Source organism: Rana temporaria, chromosome 2 (assembly GCF_905171775.1).
Source record: "Rana temporaria chromosome 2, aRanTem1.1, whole genome shotgun sequence".
NCBI lineage: Eukaryota > Metazoa > Chordata > Amphibia > Anura > Ranidae > Rana > Rana temporaria.
Window position 1 is genome coordinate 238,462,650 of NC_053490.1, and position 19,507 is coordinate 238,482,156.

The following is a 19,507-nucleotide window of genomic DNA, read 5'->3' on the forward strand; positions in this document are numbered from 1 at the left end:
AGGATGGGCAACTACAAGCCCCAGCATGGATTTGATATTAGGCAAAATCAAATGTTAGGTTTCTTCAAAGAGAGGGTTTGTAATATACGGTATATATATTGTACCACTGTACACTATTGCTATGTATATATTTTTTACTTTTTAATACTGTACTTATACTTATATATACATTTTTTTTTATACTGTACCCTATTGCTATGTGTATATATAAAGTACAAGTACTCGTACCAGTTGTCCAACAATGATATTTACTGCTTTTTATAAAGAAATACAATTGATTTTATGCAGTATTGAGTTTAGCCTTTTGGCCCGGCCCTCCAAAATATTTTTAGTTTCTCATGTGGCCCCATCGAAAAAATAATTGCCCACCCCTGGCCTAGATGGATCGAAACATGGCCAGCCCCTGCTGAACCAGCCAAGAATCGATCCATCTATGGCCGGCTTAAGTTTTTCCTTAACTGCATGTCTGAAATTAGCTCTGCATTGTTATGAATCACCAGATCTATAACATAATTTATGCTAGTTAAGGCTTCTACCATTTGCCCTATAAAATTAACCCGTATAGAGTTCAAGAACTCGTAAGCTTAGTTGACTGTGCATTCGTCATTTGTCCAATCAATGTTTAGATAACTGGAGCCCCACATAATAGTAAAATAATTAATAAAAGCTAATTCTATTTGTTAAAAAGGAAATTCTAGCCCGACTCCTCCTTAATGTTAGTTGGCCTGTAACATTTTCCCATAAAAACTTTACTATTTGTGGAACTCATCTGCAGCTCCAGCCATAAGGACGCTGCCTCATCTCCACACTCATTGTTGATATCCCCTCTCTTACAATCAGATTGCTCTTGAAAAAGAGCTAAACTAATTTATAAGATTTTCAAAATGAAATTCAGGGGCATCCTACAGACCATACGCACAAATACAATACCCTATTTATAGCCACACCCTCACCCACAATCACACACCTCCCCTGCATTTATACCACTCTCTGAAACAATTAACCATAGACTTTCGGAACAGAAAGGCATTAAAAGGTTTAAAAAAGACAAAATACTTTGGGCAGCATGACAATCTGATGTGGCAACCACTGTGGTGAATTGGGGTAATTAGGGGTAAAAGGGGTATGGCTATTAAAACCTGAGCCTATGCTGCTGTCAAGAGATTGTAAAGCATCTCTTTGCAGGGGTCAGGATTACGTAGCACACAGATTCCGTGTTTGGAATGAAGTAACAGACAGATTTCAGGTGTCAGGAGTAAGTAAAGCCGATAGTTCAGAGGTCAGGAGTAAGTAACACAGAGCATTCAGGGGTCATGATTAAGTAACACACAAAGTTCAGGAGTCAGGATTAAGTAACGCTGAGTGTTTAAGGGTCAGTATTAAGTAATACAGAGAGTTCAGTGCCAGGAGTAGGTAAAGAAGAGAATTCAGGGGTCGGGATGAAGTAATGCAAATAGTTGAGAGGTTAGGCTTAAGTCACAAAGACAGTTAAGGGATCAGTATTGGATAACACAGAGTTCAGGGATCAAGATTAAAATAAAAAGAGTTCAGTGGTCACAATTAAGAGTCCGGATAGGGTAAAGCAAAGAATTCAGAGGTCAGGGTTAAGTAACACAGAGAATTAAGGGGTCAGGTGTAACACAGAGTTCAGGAAGGAGGTATTCTGATCCAGCATCACTACTCCTGACTTGATGTACTCAATCCTGGCATATTTATTGGGGTACATAAACAAATAATAATGCGGTGTAAGATTTTTAAGCCTCATTCACACGACGGACCGTTTCGGGTCCGCCTGTCAGTTTTGACGGCGGACCTGAACGGCCGCTCCATGCAATCCTATGGAGCGTCGGATGTCAGCGGAGACATGTCCGCTGACATCCGACCCTATCCGATCTGCTAAAAACAGACGTATGGGGGGCACGTCCCCATCCGTCCATGCGGATCGGATCGGGTAAGATCTGATGAAAACAGACACGCTGTCCGTTTTCATCAGATCGCTCCATAGCAGACAGCGGTGCCCGACAAGCCCCTCCCCGCTCAGTGAGCAGAGAGGAGCTTGTCATCCGTCGGATCTGCGGACTGATCTCCCGCTGAGCTGGTGGGAGCAGGCGGACTCCATAGGAACGGAGTCCGCCTCGTGTGAATGGGGCCTTAAACTTAAAGTTAAAAAAAATAATCAAATGGATGATCGAAAACAAAAAATAAAAAATGTGTCTGTGGCTGAGATTAAAAGAGCTCATACAAATACCTGGCTGGGGTCAACAACTGTCTGACATTAGCCCTGGAGGAAAGAATTGAATGACATCAGTCCAAATAGGAGGGGGCACAGGAAAAGCTTTAACTTTTGAAAGTTTTGGGTCTTTAAGCCAGGAGGGTTATGGATCATTAGTTTGAGTGTAGGGCCATGCCTTAATACTATTAAGTGCACTGAGAGGGCAAGACAATTGGCCACAACAGTGGCAGAGAGCAAACGGCTGGTAAAATAGTGGGTTTTACAATAACAGTTGCAGACAGGGCCTCTGACTTCAATGAAGAGCTACCAGAAGCATCAAAAGCCACTGGAAGGGAGACAGACAGAAGAAGCTTTGTACTGTGGTACCATTGAAGCAAAGTACATACAGTTTTACCTTATGCATTACTTTAAATAAACTAAGAGAAAACTACATATGCGGTTGTAGTGAACCTTCAGCTAAGGTTGTAGATTTTTTAAGAGGGAGAAAGAAAGTACAGCATGTTTTGGCATCTAAAGTAAATCACAAACGCGACTGTTCAAGACCATGTTAAAAATGGTGCACATGACCGCTTTAAATATCTGAATGCTGGCTATTAACCAATTAGCAGCAGCTTAGGGTGAGCCACCAAGATGGAATCACCACAATATTTAGAAAAGAAAAACAGCCTGCACTAGTTACCTTCACTAAAAGTTTAAGAAAGCTTTTTACTGCATACTTTTGTGACATACAGTCAGTGACATAGAATACTCTATACTGTCCTGCTGCATTAAAACACATACTTGACAAAACCCTGGGCAAAGATTGAAAAATAGCAGGCTGTGTACTCCAAAACCAACCATAACACTAGATTTTAGAGCTAAAGGATGTGAACACAACATTTGGAAGATAAAAATCAGACGAAAACAAGGACATGACCCAATAAACTTTATATTTTATTTGCCATTTCCAATAAAGCCATATCTTAATCTTTAGGCTCCTGTTACACAGAAATGCCACCCAATCTGAGTAACAACGCTATGACTTTGTATACTTACAAGCTATAGTTTTTCCCACCTCAGTTTCAAATACAGAATGAGCGATGAGGGTTGGGACATCGAAATGAAGTGAAAAATGTTACAGGCAATTGCTTCAATAAAACAACCACAAAATTAGATAGGGTGATTATGATGGCAGAATGGGCCGTTTTTAAACCTAATCTGTTTATAACAGCAATAAACAAGTTCTGCAACAAACATTATCCAATTGGCAATGATCTGACATAGAACAGGCAGCATGGATAATGCACAATGACAACATCTGTTCGTATGCAGACATCATATGACCGCTTTTATCATATCCAACACAAATAGGACAATTCACTTTTGGTGCCAACAGCAGTTATTAAAAATTGGCCATACATGTCTATATACAAATATTTTGGTGGCCCAGGCACTTTACCTGATCAGCCTGGCCATAATTATGGGGGGGTTCATCAACATGAAAAATAAACCAAAGAGCTAAATGTGCCATATTATAAAAGGCACCTATTTAAGGCAATGCATACTAGTACATTATGATTTTAACTTGCAGGGCAAGAATTATTTTGTTTTCTTTTATTACGGTTTAACTACCACTTTAAAAAGCATTTTTTTAAATTGGTATCAGTGTGTTTAAGGCTGAGTTCACACTAGTGCAAACTGGATGTGGGTTTTCTGCATCCAATTCACAAGACAGGAGATTGTAAACGGCTCTCTATGGAGCTGGTTCACATATCTCCATCGCGGCTGCAAAGCGGCTTGCAGAGGAGTCCTGTGCCACTTTGGCTCAGTTTCAGAGCCAAATTCAGGGGAAAAAAATCAGCCCCGATTTGTCCCTGAAACAGAGATGCATCGGACCTCAAACAAATAAAAAAAAAATATGTGGTATCACTGTGATTGTCATGAGCAGGAACATGTATTTTTGGGTTGTTCTTTGGTGGCAAGTTATGGTACTAGGAAGAAAAACAGCGAAATAAAAAATAAATGATAGAAAAGAGATATCGAATACCATTTACCACCAAATGAAAGCCCAATCCACCTGGATACACAAATTAGTTGTGATGATATGTACAGTTTTATTAAAGCGGAGGTCTGCTGACTTTTAAAATAAGGACACTTACCTGTCCAGTGCACCCGCGATGTCGTCACCCAAAGCCAATCTACCGCTCGGCCCTCGGATGCTGCCGCTGCCAACTTTGGTAAGGGAATCAGGAAGTGAAGTGGCTTCACTTCCTGGTTCCCTATTGCACATGCGTGAGTCGCGCTGCGCAATCTGAATGGTCCCTGCTGTCTTCTGAAACCTGTGTGTTTCCCAGAAGACAGCAGGGGGTGCCAGATGCAGCGTAGATACCCGCAGATAATGTGGCTATCTATGCCCGGAAGTGGGTGCAAATACCTGTCTTAGACAGGTAACTGCTCCCCCCTTCCCCCTTGAAAGGTGCCAAATGTGACACTGGAGGGGGTCGAATCTGGACAGCGGAGATTCCATTTTTGTGTAGACCTCCGCTTTAAAACGTCAAAGTTGCAAAATTTTATTCAGGTGTTTGGGTTTGTTTTATTCTCCATCATGAATGAATTAAAAGACGCAAAAAATGCATTAACTGTGCACAATCATGCCAAATGCCTAATGTTTCAACAGAAACTGCTTACACTAGAATGTGAAGATCTACTCTAATTTAGGTGCAAGAAACTACATGAACAATGCAAACATAATGCAGGTAAAAAATGCAAGCAGCCGGTAAGAATGTTTACCATGCTTTTAAGGTGGTTGTAAACCCTGTTACACCACGCTTCACTACAGGTAAGCCTATAATAAGGTTTACTTGTAGGTACCGTGAATATCTCCAAAGCTCTCACAGTTTGGGAGATATTCACTGTATCCGCATGTGCTGACATCATCGGCATATGCGCACTGGAAAAACGGCCCGCTCGTGCAGTTTCTACCACGACCAACGGCTCCCACACACGGGAGTGACGTCATTGCGGCTCTGGCCAATCACAACTCTTCCCATCAGTGTGCAGGGTAAGTATTTCATAATGAGCTAGTATGCAATGCATACTAACTCATTATGCCTTTGGCTTGCAGGTTTTAATCTTTTTGAGTTTACATCCACTTTAATTATAAGTGCATCTGCACTTACAGTTTTCGCTAAGTCTCACAAACAACTATTGAGCCTGAAAGTGAAATCTACCTAATACAGCTTCCTGTGATTGGGTGGCAACAATGTTAAACTGCTCCTCAATTTAGATCAGAGTTGCCACTCACATGTGAGCTGTGCCTGAGTGCAATACAGTGGATGACAAAATATTGCAAGGGGGGGGGGGGTGTGAATATCAGCATTTTCACTCACTGTATCTTGTCAATGTGAAGGGAGCAGTGACAATGTGTTGTAATAACGCTTGGCACTGTTGCCCTTTTTTTTCAACTTTTTCAAATACCACAAAATTAAATTTCATTCATATTTATGCACTGAACCACATTTTCATGTGGTTTAGTGTGCTCCTGTAAACTGAATTCATAGGACTCAAGTCAAATTGCTTGTCTATAGTGTTGGGACAGCATTGGGCAAAGCTGTTTGATGTAGTACATGGTATGAATAGGTCCTAAACTCACCTTGTATCTAGCAAGCTGTTCTGGTAACACACGTTTTGGAAATTGTAAATGTGTAGGCTAGAAATTCTCAAATCTCAGAGAAGTTGAAGCTCATGATCATCTTACAGATACAGTCTACCGTCCAAAATTATGTCAAAAAAACAGAGACACTTGCTGAATCTGGATGCAATTGATTAAATCAAATCTAATTTAAAGTTTAAGTCCGTTTTTGTTTTTAGTAAAATATAAAATGATAAGAAACCATTTCTGTTTACAATCACTTCCTGCCCCAAAAGACACAGCAGAAAAAAAAAAATCTCTTCAAAGTGGGGACATATGCCATCTTAGACAGCTGGCATTATAATGGATTTCCCCATACCTACTGTTCCTGCGAGGACTCAAAATGTTTTGATTTCACATGATTGTACTGGAGGGAGTTGTTACCAGGACCAATAGTTAGAGTGAATCTACCCCTGCCACATTCTATGCAAATAATAATATTTTTGGCACAGTTGCCATGTTTCCCGAACAGCAATAGCAGTTTAATAATTTTTGTTATTGCTTGGAATTGTTCCTTAAGAGCTCATCTGCCACTATATCACTGAAGAATACTTGCTTAAAAAGGACAGGGTTATATTTATATACAGTGGAACCTCGGATTGGGAGTAATGCGGTTAACGAGCATTTCGCAATACGAGCACTGTATTTAAAAAAATCGTGACTCGGTTTGCGAGTGTTGTCTCACAAAACAAGCACGCTTCAGGCCAAAGCAGTGTGCAGTACCGCTTTTGGCCTGAGATGGGGGCGCCGGAGCAGAGCCGAACATCGCCGATCGGCGCCGTCTGGAAAGGCCCGACAACACGGCTGACCTAGGCAAATCTTGGATAGGAAGTCTTTCTGAGGTTTTCCAAGGTCAGCCGAAGAGTCCTCTGGCCTTTTCGGCTGTTTCCATGGCCCCCCGTCTCTGGCCGCATGTGGTATTGCATCCCACTGAAGTCAATGCGTAACAAATTATTTTCGTTTCCATTGACTTCAATGGGGAAACTCGCTTTCATATGCGAGTACTTTGGATTACGAGCATACTCCTGGAACGGATTATGCTTGTAATCCAAGGTTCCACTGTACTCACTTCTTTAACTTTATGCACTTAGCATAACAGTGTTTTTGCCAGGTGGCATTAAACATTTTTTTAAATGTTAAACATTAAACGCAGTTTTTAAAAGTTGGAGTTTGTTGTGTTCAGAATCACAAGAAGAGCACTGTGGTCCATGCATACATATGATTCTTAACAAATTACAAACCATCACAGGATATTTACACTATATTTTAATAAGCTGCAAAAAAAATAAAAAAAAATAATTTAAACCTACAAGGGTTAAAAAGTGCAGCCAATTTCTAATAAGAAACTTACCATTTTGTTGTTTATTTCATGGAAATGAATTTCACAGACTTTCTCCACAACGTCTTCATTTTCAAAGGTTACAAAACCAAAACCTATAAAATAAAATGATGGTGTTGATTACAATAAAAGAAAACAAACAAAGGCAACTGTTAATTTTTTACACACTTTGCAAGAACGCAGTTTTTGCTTTCAGTAAAAGTGTCACAGACCATAATTTAAGTAATTTAACACCTAAGAAGTCTTAAAGGGAAACTTCACTTAAGTGTGGTGCTGATGTTTCACATAATGCTAACATACACCTTGATGGATTGTTCTTACTTTATACACAAACCAAAATTATTTCAATATAAATCCTATTCTGTGTTGCAACAGAAGTATAATGTCACCAACAATGATGTAAGCTTAGTACTTTTTTTTTTTTGTGCATACTATATTTTAATCTGTAGGTGTCACTGTTGCCGTTGTTGATTACAAAGTTTATAGTTGTGGACCTAAACTTTTCCATTGACAGCAGCAGTAACAGTGACTCTTAAGAAGTTTATTGAAAAGTTCTGTATCAATGTGTCATTAAGCCCAAAACATGCTAAAAGGCAATTGCTTCATAAGCACTAAAGTAACGGATTAGCGCCAAAAGTCAGCTGGTTCCAGGCTCAGGTGTTGTCACTCCCAAGCATGAAGTGCTCTTCAGTTACATCAGAAAGCTGAAATCTCTGGTGGATTTAAAGTGATTGTAAAGTGCATTTTTTTGTGTTTTAAAAATAATAAACATCTTATACTTACCTGCCCTGTGCACAGGGCAGCCTGGATCCTCCTCTTCTCAGGTCCCTCTTCAGCTCTCCTGGCCCCTCCCTCCTGACGAGTGCCCCAACAGCAAGCAGCCTGCTATAGGTGCATCTGAGCCAAGCTGCAGCTCCATGTATCCATTCAGACACAGAGCTGTGGCCCGGCCCCATCTCTTTTTTTCTCCTCATTGGCTGATTGGCTTTGTTTGACAGCAGTGGGAGTCAATGGTGTTGTGCTGCTGTTTAACCAATAAGGAGGAGAGTCCTGGGCAGGCGAGGCAATCCTACAACTTTGCTGGATCAAGAGGGGGCTCAGGTAAGTATTAGAGGGGCTGAGGGAAGCTGCTGCACACAGACAGATTTTTATCTTAATGCATAGAATGCATTAAGATAAAAAAACGTTTTTTCTGTTAAAAAAAAAGATAAAAAACCTTCTGACTTTACAACCTCTTTAAGAGTTGATATGACAGAGTATATCATCTTAACTGACATAAGGGCCTCATATGAAGGTAAAAGTACAATAGGATAAACAAATGTTAACATGGTTGGAAACCCTTGCATATATCTAATGAAGTGCCTGGAATAAAGTCCATTCAAAGTGCTGAATTTATAAAGCTTGTCTGAGTTAAAAAAAAAAGTGGGCAGAGAGCTGAAGTTACACAGAGTTCAGTGAGTAGAGCTCTAAACACTGATTGTAAGGAAGGGACACACCCCCTTTACACAGCACACAGGAACAGAGCTGAGGCTGTCAATCATTTGGAGCTCTTTCCCCTGACACCATGTTTCTCTAGGTGTTAGGCTGCATTCACACCTAAGCGACAGCCGCGTACGCGTGTAGCGGCAGATTTGCCGCGATTACAAATGTTTCTTTCTTTTTTTTTTTTTTTCTAAAGTATTCCCATTGCTGTCTATGGGAAAACGCGCCTGTCGCGTGAAAAAAAGGGTCCGGGACTTTTTTTCAGGCGACAGGCGTTGCGCGTCTATGAGATGTGAACCATCTCCATAGACGGCAATGGGAATTCTCCCCTCTAGCGACAGAAGCGTCCCGCGTCGGGCGTTTTGTCGCTTAGGTGTGAATGGGGTCTTAGGAAAACCAGTCAGAAGTGATTCAGGCTGATTGCAGATGAATAAAACAGCAAACTGAAAAGACACTTAGTGATCTTAATTAAGACAGGTACACACTATAGAGGAGTATGCTTTGTTCATATTTCATGTCTGTGGTTTAAGTAAAAAATTGTGCATCCACCATATATTGATTATTCAATCCCAGTGAAGCGCCACTTTAAATCATGGGTGCTCAACCTGCGGTCCTCCAGCTGTTGCTGAACTACAAGTCCCATGAGGCATTGCAAGGCTGGCAGTTACAAGCATGACTATCAAAGGCATAAGCATGATGGGAATAGTAGTGCCACAGGTTGAGCACCCATGCTTTAAATGGTCTCTGTTTACGGGGTAAATTGGTCTGCATTCTACATAAGTAATGAATATGTGCTTTGTTTTTCTGTAACTATTGGGTTATAAAAGAATATGAACATTGTGGGGAAAGAGAGAAGTGGTATCCCCTTGCTAAAATGCTGCATTTGCCCCATAACTCTAGAAGTGTATATAATGAAAAAATATTCCAAGGAACCAATAACTTTATAGTAGCAACATAAATTCTGAATGTAAACATATAACTGAAACAAAAATACTTCATAAGTGAATACCAGATGTGCCAGCAGTGATCTATTTTATGTACAGTATATAGTTTTTTTTCTTAGTACAGTACATACATTTTAGTAGCTTATTTACCGTGATATAATATTATGTTGCCAAACTGCTTATCTGGAATACTGCAGCATTAGTGCTTGGCCATAAAAATCATCATTGCTTTAATAGACATTAAACGCCTGAGATTTCCTGATCTTGATGCATGGGTTAGAATCTACCTTAACTGTCAATGAACACTGAGCAGATTTTCTGCACAAGTAAGCAGAGTTAAATCTGTAGTAGGATAAGAATAATTGCTTCTGTGTTATCAAAATCACAGCAACATACTTCAGAAACCCTAAAAAAAAAAAAAAAAAAAGAACAAAAGAAAAAAAAACTACTCATAACCAACAGTCACAGAGGAGAGAGAAATGACTTTTCATTGTCTCCAGACTAACAAGAAAATGTTAATGGCTTCACCAAACAAGCATAACACTGCTTAGAAGATTGCAAGTGCCTTGAAGCATAGAAGGTGTTAACTTGCCTGTTATTTCTAAGGGTCAGGAGACATGGGGGCCCAGGGCCTGCTCTCACAGTGGAACAGCTAGTGTAATAATAAGTGCTCTTTGGATCAGTGCAGGTCTGCACTTGTCTTTGAACACCCTTATGCGGTCAACCCCAAGGGTCAGTCAGCATCCGGAGATAGTTATTTGTCCCTTTCTTCCTGAATTACTTCCTCTAATACCTCATCAGGACATCCTGAGGCCTTTAAGAAGCTATTAAAGTTGCAGACTTGTGATCTGAACGTTCCTCTCCCTCTCCACGGCTGCATCAAAAAGAAGATGGATTTGGCCCAGTTAAAGGCTGTTTGATGCCTGCTGCCTACCCATCAGCTATGCAGGCTATTTACTCATCCAGGTCCTGGATCTGCCAGACAAAGCCACATGGAAAGGCTTTTGGCAGGCGGCTCCAGCTCTGTGAATCGATTCCCTCTTAAAAATCAACACACTGTCATTTTCCTAACAACTGCTCAATACTTAAACAAATAAAACATGAGGGGGGGGGGGGGGGGAATGAGCGAGCTCTCTAAAGGCTGCATGAAGCAGCACAGTGAAACAGCCAGCCATTGCTGGAAAACCATCCACCCAAATTTAAATGGAAAGCTTTCACTGGCATAAGAAGCAGGTGCAAGAACATGACTGCCCAGGGAATAGTAATATTAACATGGGTCTCAATGTCTTTGCAAGTATATAACAAAATGTAATTCTTTATTACTCAAATGTGGCATTATCACAGGTGGAACTAATCATTGTTGAGCCCCATGGCAAAAAGCCTTCCAAAGAGGTGGTTGAAAACTGAAGATATGCTGCAGGACAAAGTCAGATATTATACATGTTTCACTGCTAGAGATCATGGTTAATGTGATACTAAACACACAATATTTCATTTACAGTGTCCCTTCTATTTCTGTATGTGGATGATGACACTGTACTTATTTTAATAATAATTAAAAAAAAAACACCCTTTCCTTTATCAATATACAGCTGTCACATCACCAAGCTCTTTCCCAGCCTATCTGCAGAGAAACATATGCAGAGGGAGCTTCTAGTTCCCTGCTGCTGGTCACATGTTCAAAAATAAACAAACAGCCTTTGGAATAGTGTAGAAATAAATATCAATAAACTGTTCTAAATAGTCATAAAAATATATATATATTTGAAATCAAATCTATTATTTTTTTTGTGAAAAACCGGTGTGGGTATATTTCTGCCAATCCTAAGCTGTGTCACACCTCCCCAGCCTCTATCTTAGAGTAAGAGGGAGGTGAAGATTCCATTAATCTACATGTAATATCCTGCCACCATTGTGCATAGCTGGTAAGTGGGCATGGAGGAGGGAGGGAGGGAGTGGACTGTCATTTACCACTGTGTACACACCCACATGTGTGACTCTATAGTCACATGGGCTGCTCAGATGTGATAGGGAGGAAATGCTTAATATAGAACCTTAATGAAAACCGAGCATGTGCAGAGTTGCCTTAACAGCTGCAAAATTCCTAGCTGAATTGGGGACATGAACAGACGGTGGTGATAGAGAACAGCAGGATCAACTTGGTTTTTGCAGAATACAAAAAAACAAATCTCATAGTGACCGAGTATGAACAGCATATAATACACCATTTATTGATAGTTTTTTTTATGATGTGGGTTCAATGACACTTTAATATAGTCCCTTTAGAGTGAAATGCTTCCTCATGTATGCATCATACAGCTAACAAAAAGTACTAGTTACATCCTTTTGTATTGAAGATCTGGGCCCGGATTCACAAACAGCGGTGCACATTTATGCCGCCGTAGCGTATCTCCTGTACGCTACGCTGACGCAGTGCAGAGAGGCAAGCACTGAATTCACAAAGTCAGTGCTCCCAAAACTGCGCTGGGTTTCCTAGGTGTAAGGCGGCGTAGGTGGAAGTGGGCGTCAGCCATGCAAATGAGGCGTGACCCCATGCAAATGATGGGCCAAGCGCCAGCCAGATACGTATAACGAACGGCACATGCGCCGTCCTGTGAACGGATCCCAGTGCGCATGCTCAGAATCACGTCGGAACTACTCCCTAAGATACGTCAGATCACTGCCTACGGCGTGATCGTAACCTAGGCTCAGCCATATTCACGTCCAACGTAAAGTACGTAAAATACGCCAGCTTGTGTTCCCTGGTGCAGCCCTTTGCATGGATGCTGCCGAGTTACACCTCCTTTATGGGGCATAAATTTACGACGTACGTATAACTTGGGCGCACGTACGTTCTTGAATCACCGTATCTCCCTCATTTGCATATTTGAATAGAAAATCAATGGGAGCGCCAAATGCGTCCAGCGTAAACATTCGCCCACTTTACACCGGCGTAGGCAAGTTACGTCGGTGGGATGAAGCCTGTTTTTAGGCGTATCTTCGTCTGTGGGTCCGGCGCATAGATACGATGGCGCATATTTGTACTTTAAGGCCATTATTTTCTATCACTGGCCTTAAAGTAGGTAAATCCTTAACTGAAAATGTAATATATTGCAGCTTACCAATCCTTAAACTGACTGTAAAGTCAGAAGTTTTTTTTATCTTAATGCATTCTATGGAGTAGAGGCACCCTAAAAAGTAAAGTTTTAAGGCCCATAAACACGATCAGACTTTTTGACAAAAACAGTCCGACGGACGTGTTTGATCAGACAATCCGACCGTGTATGCCTTATCGGACAATTTTTTTCGGTTTTTCAATGGACAAATATTTGCTGTGAATGCTCTCAAACTTTTCAACAACAAATGTCCAATGAAGGAAAATTTAGTCGTGTGTACATAAGTCCATCGGACTAAAGTCCAAAGTACAAACACGCATGCTCAGAACCAATGCTAAACATCAGCCAACAATAGCAGAAGTTGCCCAAAGGGTGGCAGTAAAAAGCTGAAAAAACATGGGATTTGGTGAAAGTTGGCTGAAAATGTTCTGCTGTGTGTTGTGTGTTCACGGCCAATGCCCATTCGGGCCAAAATCCACGGAAAAGTCAGATGAAATTCCGATCATATGTATTAGGCTTAAGACAGAAGCCTAAAAAAGAAAACGAATGCAGCCACCACATTTAAGGACTGCTAATCCGCAATATATACAATTTTTGTTTTTAGGTTTAATGTTGTTTAAAACCACCTCTGGCCAGTAGGACATCACATGACGTCCTTAGCTTGTGGAGATATTTGGATGATGGTTGCAGCTACCGGCATCATCCAGATATATTTTCAGGCGGCAATTCCCTCACTTGTAAAAACTATCCTAGAGGCTGTTTAGCTGCAGGATTGCCTTTACAGGCAGCGGGAGGGGACGTTCTACCTCCCGCCACTCTCCAGTGCCTCTTCAGGCTCTCCTATGCAATTGGGAAGGCGGAGATTCGATCTTATGGTGGCAGCAGATTACCATAGAGCTGGCCATGGACGGATGGTCCTTGGCCATCTCTATAATCATGGGAGGCCAGGAGTGAGGTCATGAGGTCACTTCCCGCTCTGGCAGATGTAAACACGACATTCACACCACACATGTGTGATATTGCATAGGAAACCATCTTAAATGTACTGCAGTGTGTTTCTGCAAAATTGAAAACTCGCTAAAAAATGCATAGGTGTGAGCCAGGCCTTAGCCAGGAAAAACACTTGTTTTGGTGCTGCCCTGGCTGAGAATGTTGAGACTATGCATAAATAAGGTTATTTGGTATGACTATTTCCAAGAATGGTGGTAAAAATATGTGTAGCCAGTAGCTACATAGGGAAAAGTCTCCAGCTGCAGATGTTCTGTTGACTACTTGTAAATGTTATGATCATCACTGTATATTCACTGAAAATACAATACTGTACAGGTTATCTTAAATATGTAAAAACACTGTACAGACAGCATGACAATGGTTCAGCAGATAAAACGGTCAGATTTAGCTAGCTTTTCCACTGACAGTAATTTGCCAGAAAAACGAAAAAGCCATGGAAATACGGCGCTTGTTCTCTTTTCTTTCTTGCTGTACCTCCAGGCATAGTTAGAGTATCTAGCTTTTGTCATTACAGATAAGAAATGTCACTCACAAGCTACATAGTAAATGACTATCTGTACTAGGTGTCAGGACAGAATATGGCCTACTACTGAGCTCCTTATTTAAATTCATTTCTCATACAGTTCCAACAGCAGTCATTCGTTGGCTGTTCACATATAATGGATATTATGAATATAACTAGTGTTGCACACTACCCAGGAGAGTTTGCACAAAAACAATAAGAAAAAGAAGACTGCCCACAACATATAAGATTATGCTTGAGTGTTATGAACATGTTCAACAACATATGCAAACGAGAGGATATAACAAAGTTTATGGCATAATTATAATGACAAAGAAACAAATGGCACATACCATATTAACAAAGCAGATAGACCTGTATCAGGTCTATCTGTGCCACCTGCATCAGTTTCTATTTCATGAAATTTGGTAACAAAGGAATAACGGCAGTTTTCAATATAGAAAACTGCCACATATGCCCACCAGATTGGACCTGACGTATGGAATGTGACCTGTCTTTCCAGGCTTTTTTCAACAATTCCAAAAATTTCCTTTTTCACCTTTCACAATTTCAAAAAGCCATGTCAAAGTGCTTCTATTTTATTGGACTGTAATTCACAGTTTTATAAGTACTTAGAGAAACTTAAATAGTAAAACAAACTGTAGTGCACTCCCTCATTGTGTTAAAACAAATTGATCCTATAAGATCAAATTATCATGCCCTAAATTGTGCTCACGGAAAACAATATTTCATTTGTGAATCAAATATTTAACACTGTAAAACAGAAAATCCAACAGATGTAAAGAAAGTCCCACAGGTGAATAAATAATCACAAAAAATATTATATATTATTATATTATTTATTCACCTGTGGGACTATATTTACATCTGTTGAATTTTCTGTTTCACAGTTTTAAATATTTAATTCATATTTGAAATACTGTTGTTTTTTGTGAGCATTATTTACGCCATGATAATTTGATCTTAATAGTATAGGAACAATGGGGTAGATTGTAAAACTGGTGCACTCGGAATCTGGTGCAGCTGTGCATGATAGCCAATCAGCTTCTAACTTCAGCTTGTTAAAGTGGAGTTCCACCCATAAACATAACATTACATCAGTAGTTTTAAAAAAATGTCATTAATCCTTTACGAATTTTTTTTTTTAGATGCCTTCAAAGTGTTGTTGCTAGGCAGAATAGTTAATCTTCCCACTTCCTGCACCTAGGTGCTTAATGCTTCCTAACCTACACCGCACAGACTCCTGGGAATGTAGTGGGTGTAACTTTCCAGGAGTCTGTGCATTCCCCAGTCTCAAAGAATCATGTGACTTGGACAGCACAGGTGCTGAAACCTGATCTGACACTGCTTGTGCAACACTGAGCATGTGCGAGAGCTGCAAGGCTGAAATCCAGGAAGTCATACATCAAGGCTTCATGATGCCCACACTTAAGATGGCCCCAGTCAATTTCTATTTTATAAAGTCTCTAAATGCTGTAACAACCTAACAAAACGGACCTTAGTTTACAGGCCAACTTTACTAGAATACATTAAGCTTGTGTATTACAGGGGTATTTATATTTAAAAAGTGAAATTGTGGCCGGAACTCTGCTTTAAGTTAAGCTTCAACAATAAAACCTGGAAGCCAATTGGTTTCTATGCAGAGTTGCACCAGATTTTGCACTCTCCAGTATTAGTAAATAATCCCCAAAGTTTCAAACAAGTTAAGACAGCGCAAATTTGTTTTATGATTTAAGTTGCTACACTGGTATCCCGGTGTTGGTTGGTGCAGCTGTCTTTTTTTTATGTAATTGAGCTCATTTGCACTTTAGTGCAATTTTTTTTTCTGTTCTTGGTCACTTGGGGAAACTTGCTGAAGACAAAATGAGGCACAAAACTAGCAGTGCAGAAAGCTGTGTATTCAAGTTTACAGCTTTCTCATCAATATGCCACTTTGTTCTAATGTGAAGCAGATTATGAGAAACTAATAAAAAGATATGAGCCACTCAGACCAGCTTTACTGAAATAAATAGCAAATAATTATTTTTTTGCAGGTTAAAATATTATTTACTGAAAATATATATATATATATATATATATATATATATATATATATATATATATATATATATATATATATATATATATATATATATATATATATATATTTTTTTTTTTCAATAAATTGTTAACGAGGCTGCATTAGACGCACATGTCTAAGACACATGATAGAGAAGCATTACTTTGCCTGAAGCAGCACAAATTCACCTCCCTAATCCAGAGGTGTGTTATTTATGCACCTGCTTTCATTGTACAGCGATGCTGCAGCAGCTGGCTCCCGTAAACTGTAATAAAATGCCTTTCACAAAGTGAAGAAATGTGACCAGACAAGCCAAGCATAATGATATTAAAGCCTGTGTCAATTAATTTTTCCTCCTCGTGATAAATGAGCCCCACTCTGTCCATTAATAATGAAGGGAGAAACAAGGAAAGTTGACACTGGCTTAATTTATTTTCTCAACTTGCCTGGTCATATCTCTTTGTGTGCGTTTCTTGAGCTGTTGGGAATTGCCACAGAGAATAAATAGATTGCTGAGAATCAATGTGGCCCCAGTTTGTTTCACACATCCCACTATAATCAGAGGGGAAGTCACTTAATAAGCTACGTAGCATCTGAGGCTAGCAGCTACTATCGGTGAAAGAAAATATATGCATACAATATTCTATACCAAAAACAAACTTAGATTTAACAGGGCAGGCCACAAAAAAGTAAAATTTCAGTTATAAGTAGAAGGGGATAGGCTGCATCAACTGCTGACTTCCTGTTCATTTGGAGACTCCAATGTAAGACCCCTTTCACACTGAGGGAGGCACTTTACAGGAGCTATAGCACTAAAAATAGCACCTGTTAGGCTGCATTCACACCTGAACACAGCGTATTGTACCGCGATTTGCCACAACAAATTGCAGCGGTTTGTCCCGCGATTTGCCGTGACAAAACGCGTCGTTTAAGCCTAACATACGCCGGAGGGGTGATTAACATTGTCGGCTATGCCGAATGCCGCCTGAAAAAAAGGTTCCGGGACTTGTTTTGAGCTTCAGGCGTACGGCGTTTCGGCGTGGAGATGTGAACCATCTCCATAGCCGACAATGTTAAATCACCCCTCCAGCGTACTGCAGGCTGCAATAGCGTCGGGCTTCAGGCGTTAAAACGCTTAGGTGTGAATGGAGCCTAAAAGCGCTTCTCCTCTCAAGCGGTGTGCTGGCAGGACGCCCCAAAAAGTCCTGCAAGCAGCAGCTTTGAGGCGCTGTAGGAGCGGTGTATACACCACTCCTAAAGTGCCCCTGCCCACTGAAATCAACGGGCAGCGCCAGCACTTTTAACCCTTTTTCATCCGTTAGCGGGGGTTAAAAGCGCCCCACTAGCAGCCGAAAAGTGCCACAAAAATGACAGTAATACAAAGGTTTACCGCTGACACCCTGGTGCTGCCAGTGTGAAAGTGCCCTAAACAGGGCCGTCTTAATAGCATCATGGGCCCCTGGGCAAAGTAATGCTCTGGGGCCCCTACAAGGATGACAGTTCAGGCAAACAGACATCAAGTAGGTATCTTGTGTATCTATCACTCTCAATGCCATCATGGGGCCCCCAATTACGGGGTAGCGTGGGCTCAAAGACCAGCTACTTTTGGGAAAGTGCAGGGGCCCACCATTCAGCTAGGGCCCCTGGGCAGTGCCCAGGTGTGCCCTCTCATTAAGACAGCCCTGGCCCTAAAGCTGGGTATACATGTTCAACCAACAAGCGATGTGTGACGCAGGGATCTCTCCCACTAAGCTACTGCATTCTGACAAGGGGGACTCCCCCTTCCCCCTCCCACTCCCATCAGAATACACTGATCAGCGCTGCAGCTGTTGGCTGAAAGTGCGGATCGAAGCTCACAGCATGACTTTTTGATAGAAGTTGGTCATTATGGACTGGTAGGGTACATCAGTGGTGGGGGGGTGTGGAGAAAAGATGGACCTAAGAGGTGCACAATATCTCTTATGTACAAAATCCTCAGGTGGTAAATAACTGCCGATTCAATTAGTTTTGGATAGAGAGGTGTGGTTAACTGCACTGCTCTTTATGTCCCTGTTAGATAGATTCCTGTTCTCGTGACACCCAGGGCAATTTTAGGAGCTAAAGATCTTGTTTCTCATCTCTAGCCACTTGACCTCCGGAAGAATTACTGCCCTTCCTGACCAGGCCACTTTTTGCGATACGGCACTGCATTAATTTAACTGACGGTTGTGCGACGCTGAACCCAAATAAAATTGATGTCCTCTTTTCCCCACAAATAGAGCTTTGTTTGGTGGTATTTGATCACCTCTGCGTTTTTTATTTTTTGTACTATAAATAAAGACCGACAATTTTGAAAAAAAAATAAAATCATAGATATGTTTTACTTTCCGCTATAAAACACACCCAATAAAAATACAAAATGTAAAATAAAATTCAAAATGTCTTCATCAAAAATCCCAATAAGCTTATATTGATTGGTTTGCGCAAAAGTTATAGCATCTACAAAACTATGGGATATTTTTATTTACTAGTAATGGCGGCGATCTGCGACTTATAGTGGGACTGCAATATTGAGGCAGACAAATTGGACACCAGATACTTTTTGGGGGACCAGTGACATTATTACAGTGATCAGTGCTAAAAATATGCATCGTCACTGTACTAACGACACTGGTAGGGAAGGGGTTAACATCAGGGCAAATCAAAGGGATAGCCACAGTGTCACTGGATCTCTAGTAAAGTCTTTCTATTGAGGAAACAAAAATCACAACTCACAGCAATGGTCTGTATGCCTCCAGTACAGGAGGTAAGAGAAAATTGTACCCCAAGTCATGAATGGCTTTAATGTGGTTACATTTTCAAACTGAAAATCCTAACATTTAAAAAATATAACGGTTTCCACAAAGTGCTGTTTCTGACCTATTTACCTAGAATTCAAGATGCACTTTCTAAAGTGTTCTGTACTTTTTTCTAAAACCAAATTGCTCTTCAGTGTGTGTGATTAAATGTTTTTGTAAGGTAAAAAAAACATTGTATAACCCTAACATTTTAAGGCTGTTTATAGTACAAACAGTTATTGGCAGGTGCTTGAAAGCACATATTTTAAAGTCCATGTGTACTTCCCAAAGGTCGAAACACAAAGAGAATAAAC

The 19,507-nt window shown here is 40.5% G+C and overlaps 1 protein-coding gene across 6 annotated transcripts in view; it reads right to left on the bottom strand.

Annotated features, from left to right (window-relative positions):
• The window catches only part of MSI2 (musashi RNA binding protein 2), an 838,983-nt gene that overhangs the window by 300,377 nt on the left and 519,099 nt on the right, over nucleotides 1–19,507 (bottom strand). For all 6 annotated transcript variants that reach the window (XM_040336657.1, XM_040336656.1, XM_040336658.1 and 3 more), the window contains one exon: nucleotides 7,255–7,337. In XM_040336657.1, coding sequence (XP_040192591.1) covers nucleotides 7,255–7,337 — 83 coding nt within the window. The remainder of the gene's footprint in view (nucleotides 1–7,254; nucleotides 7,338–19,507) is intronic.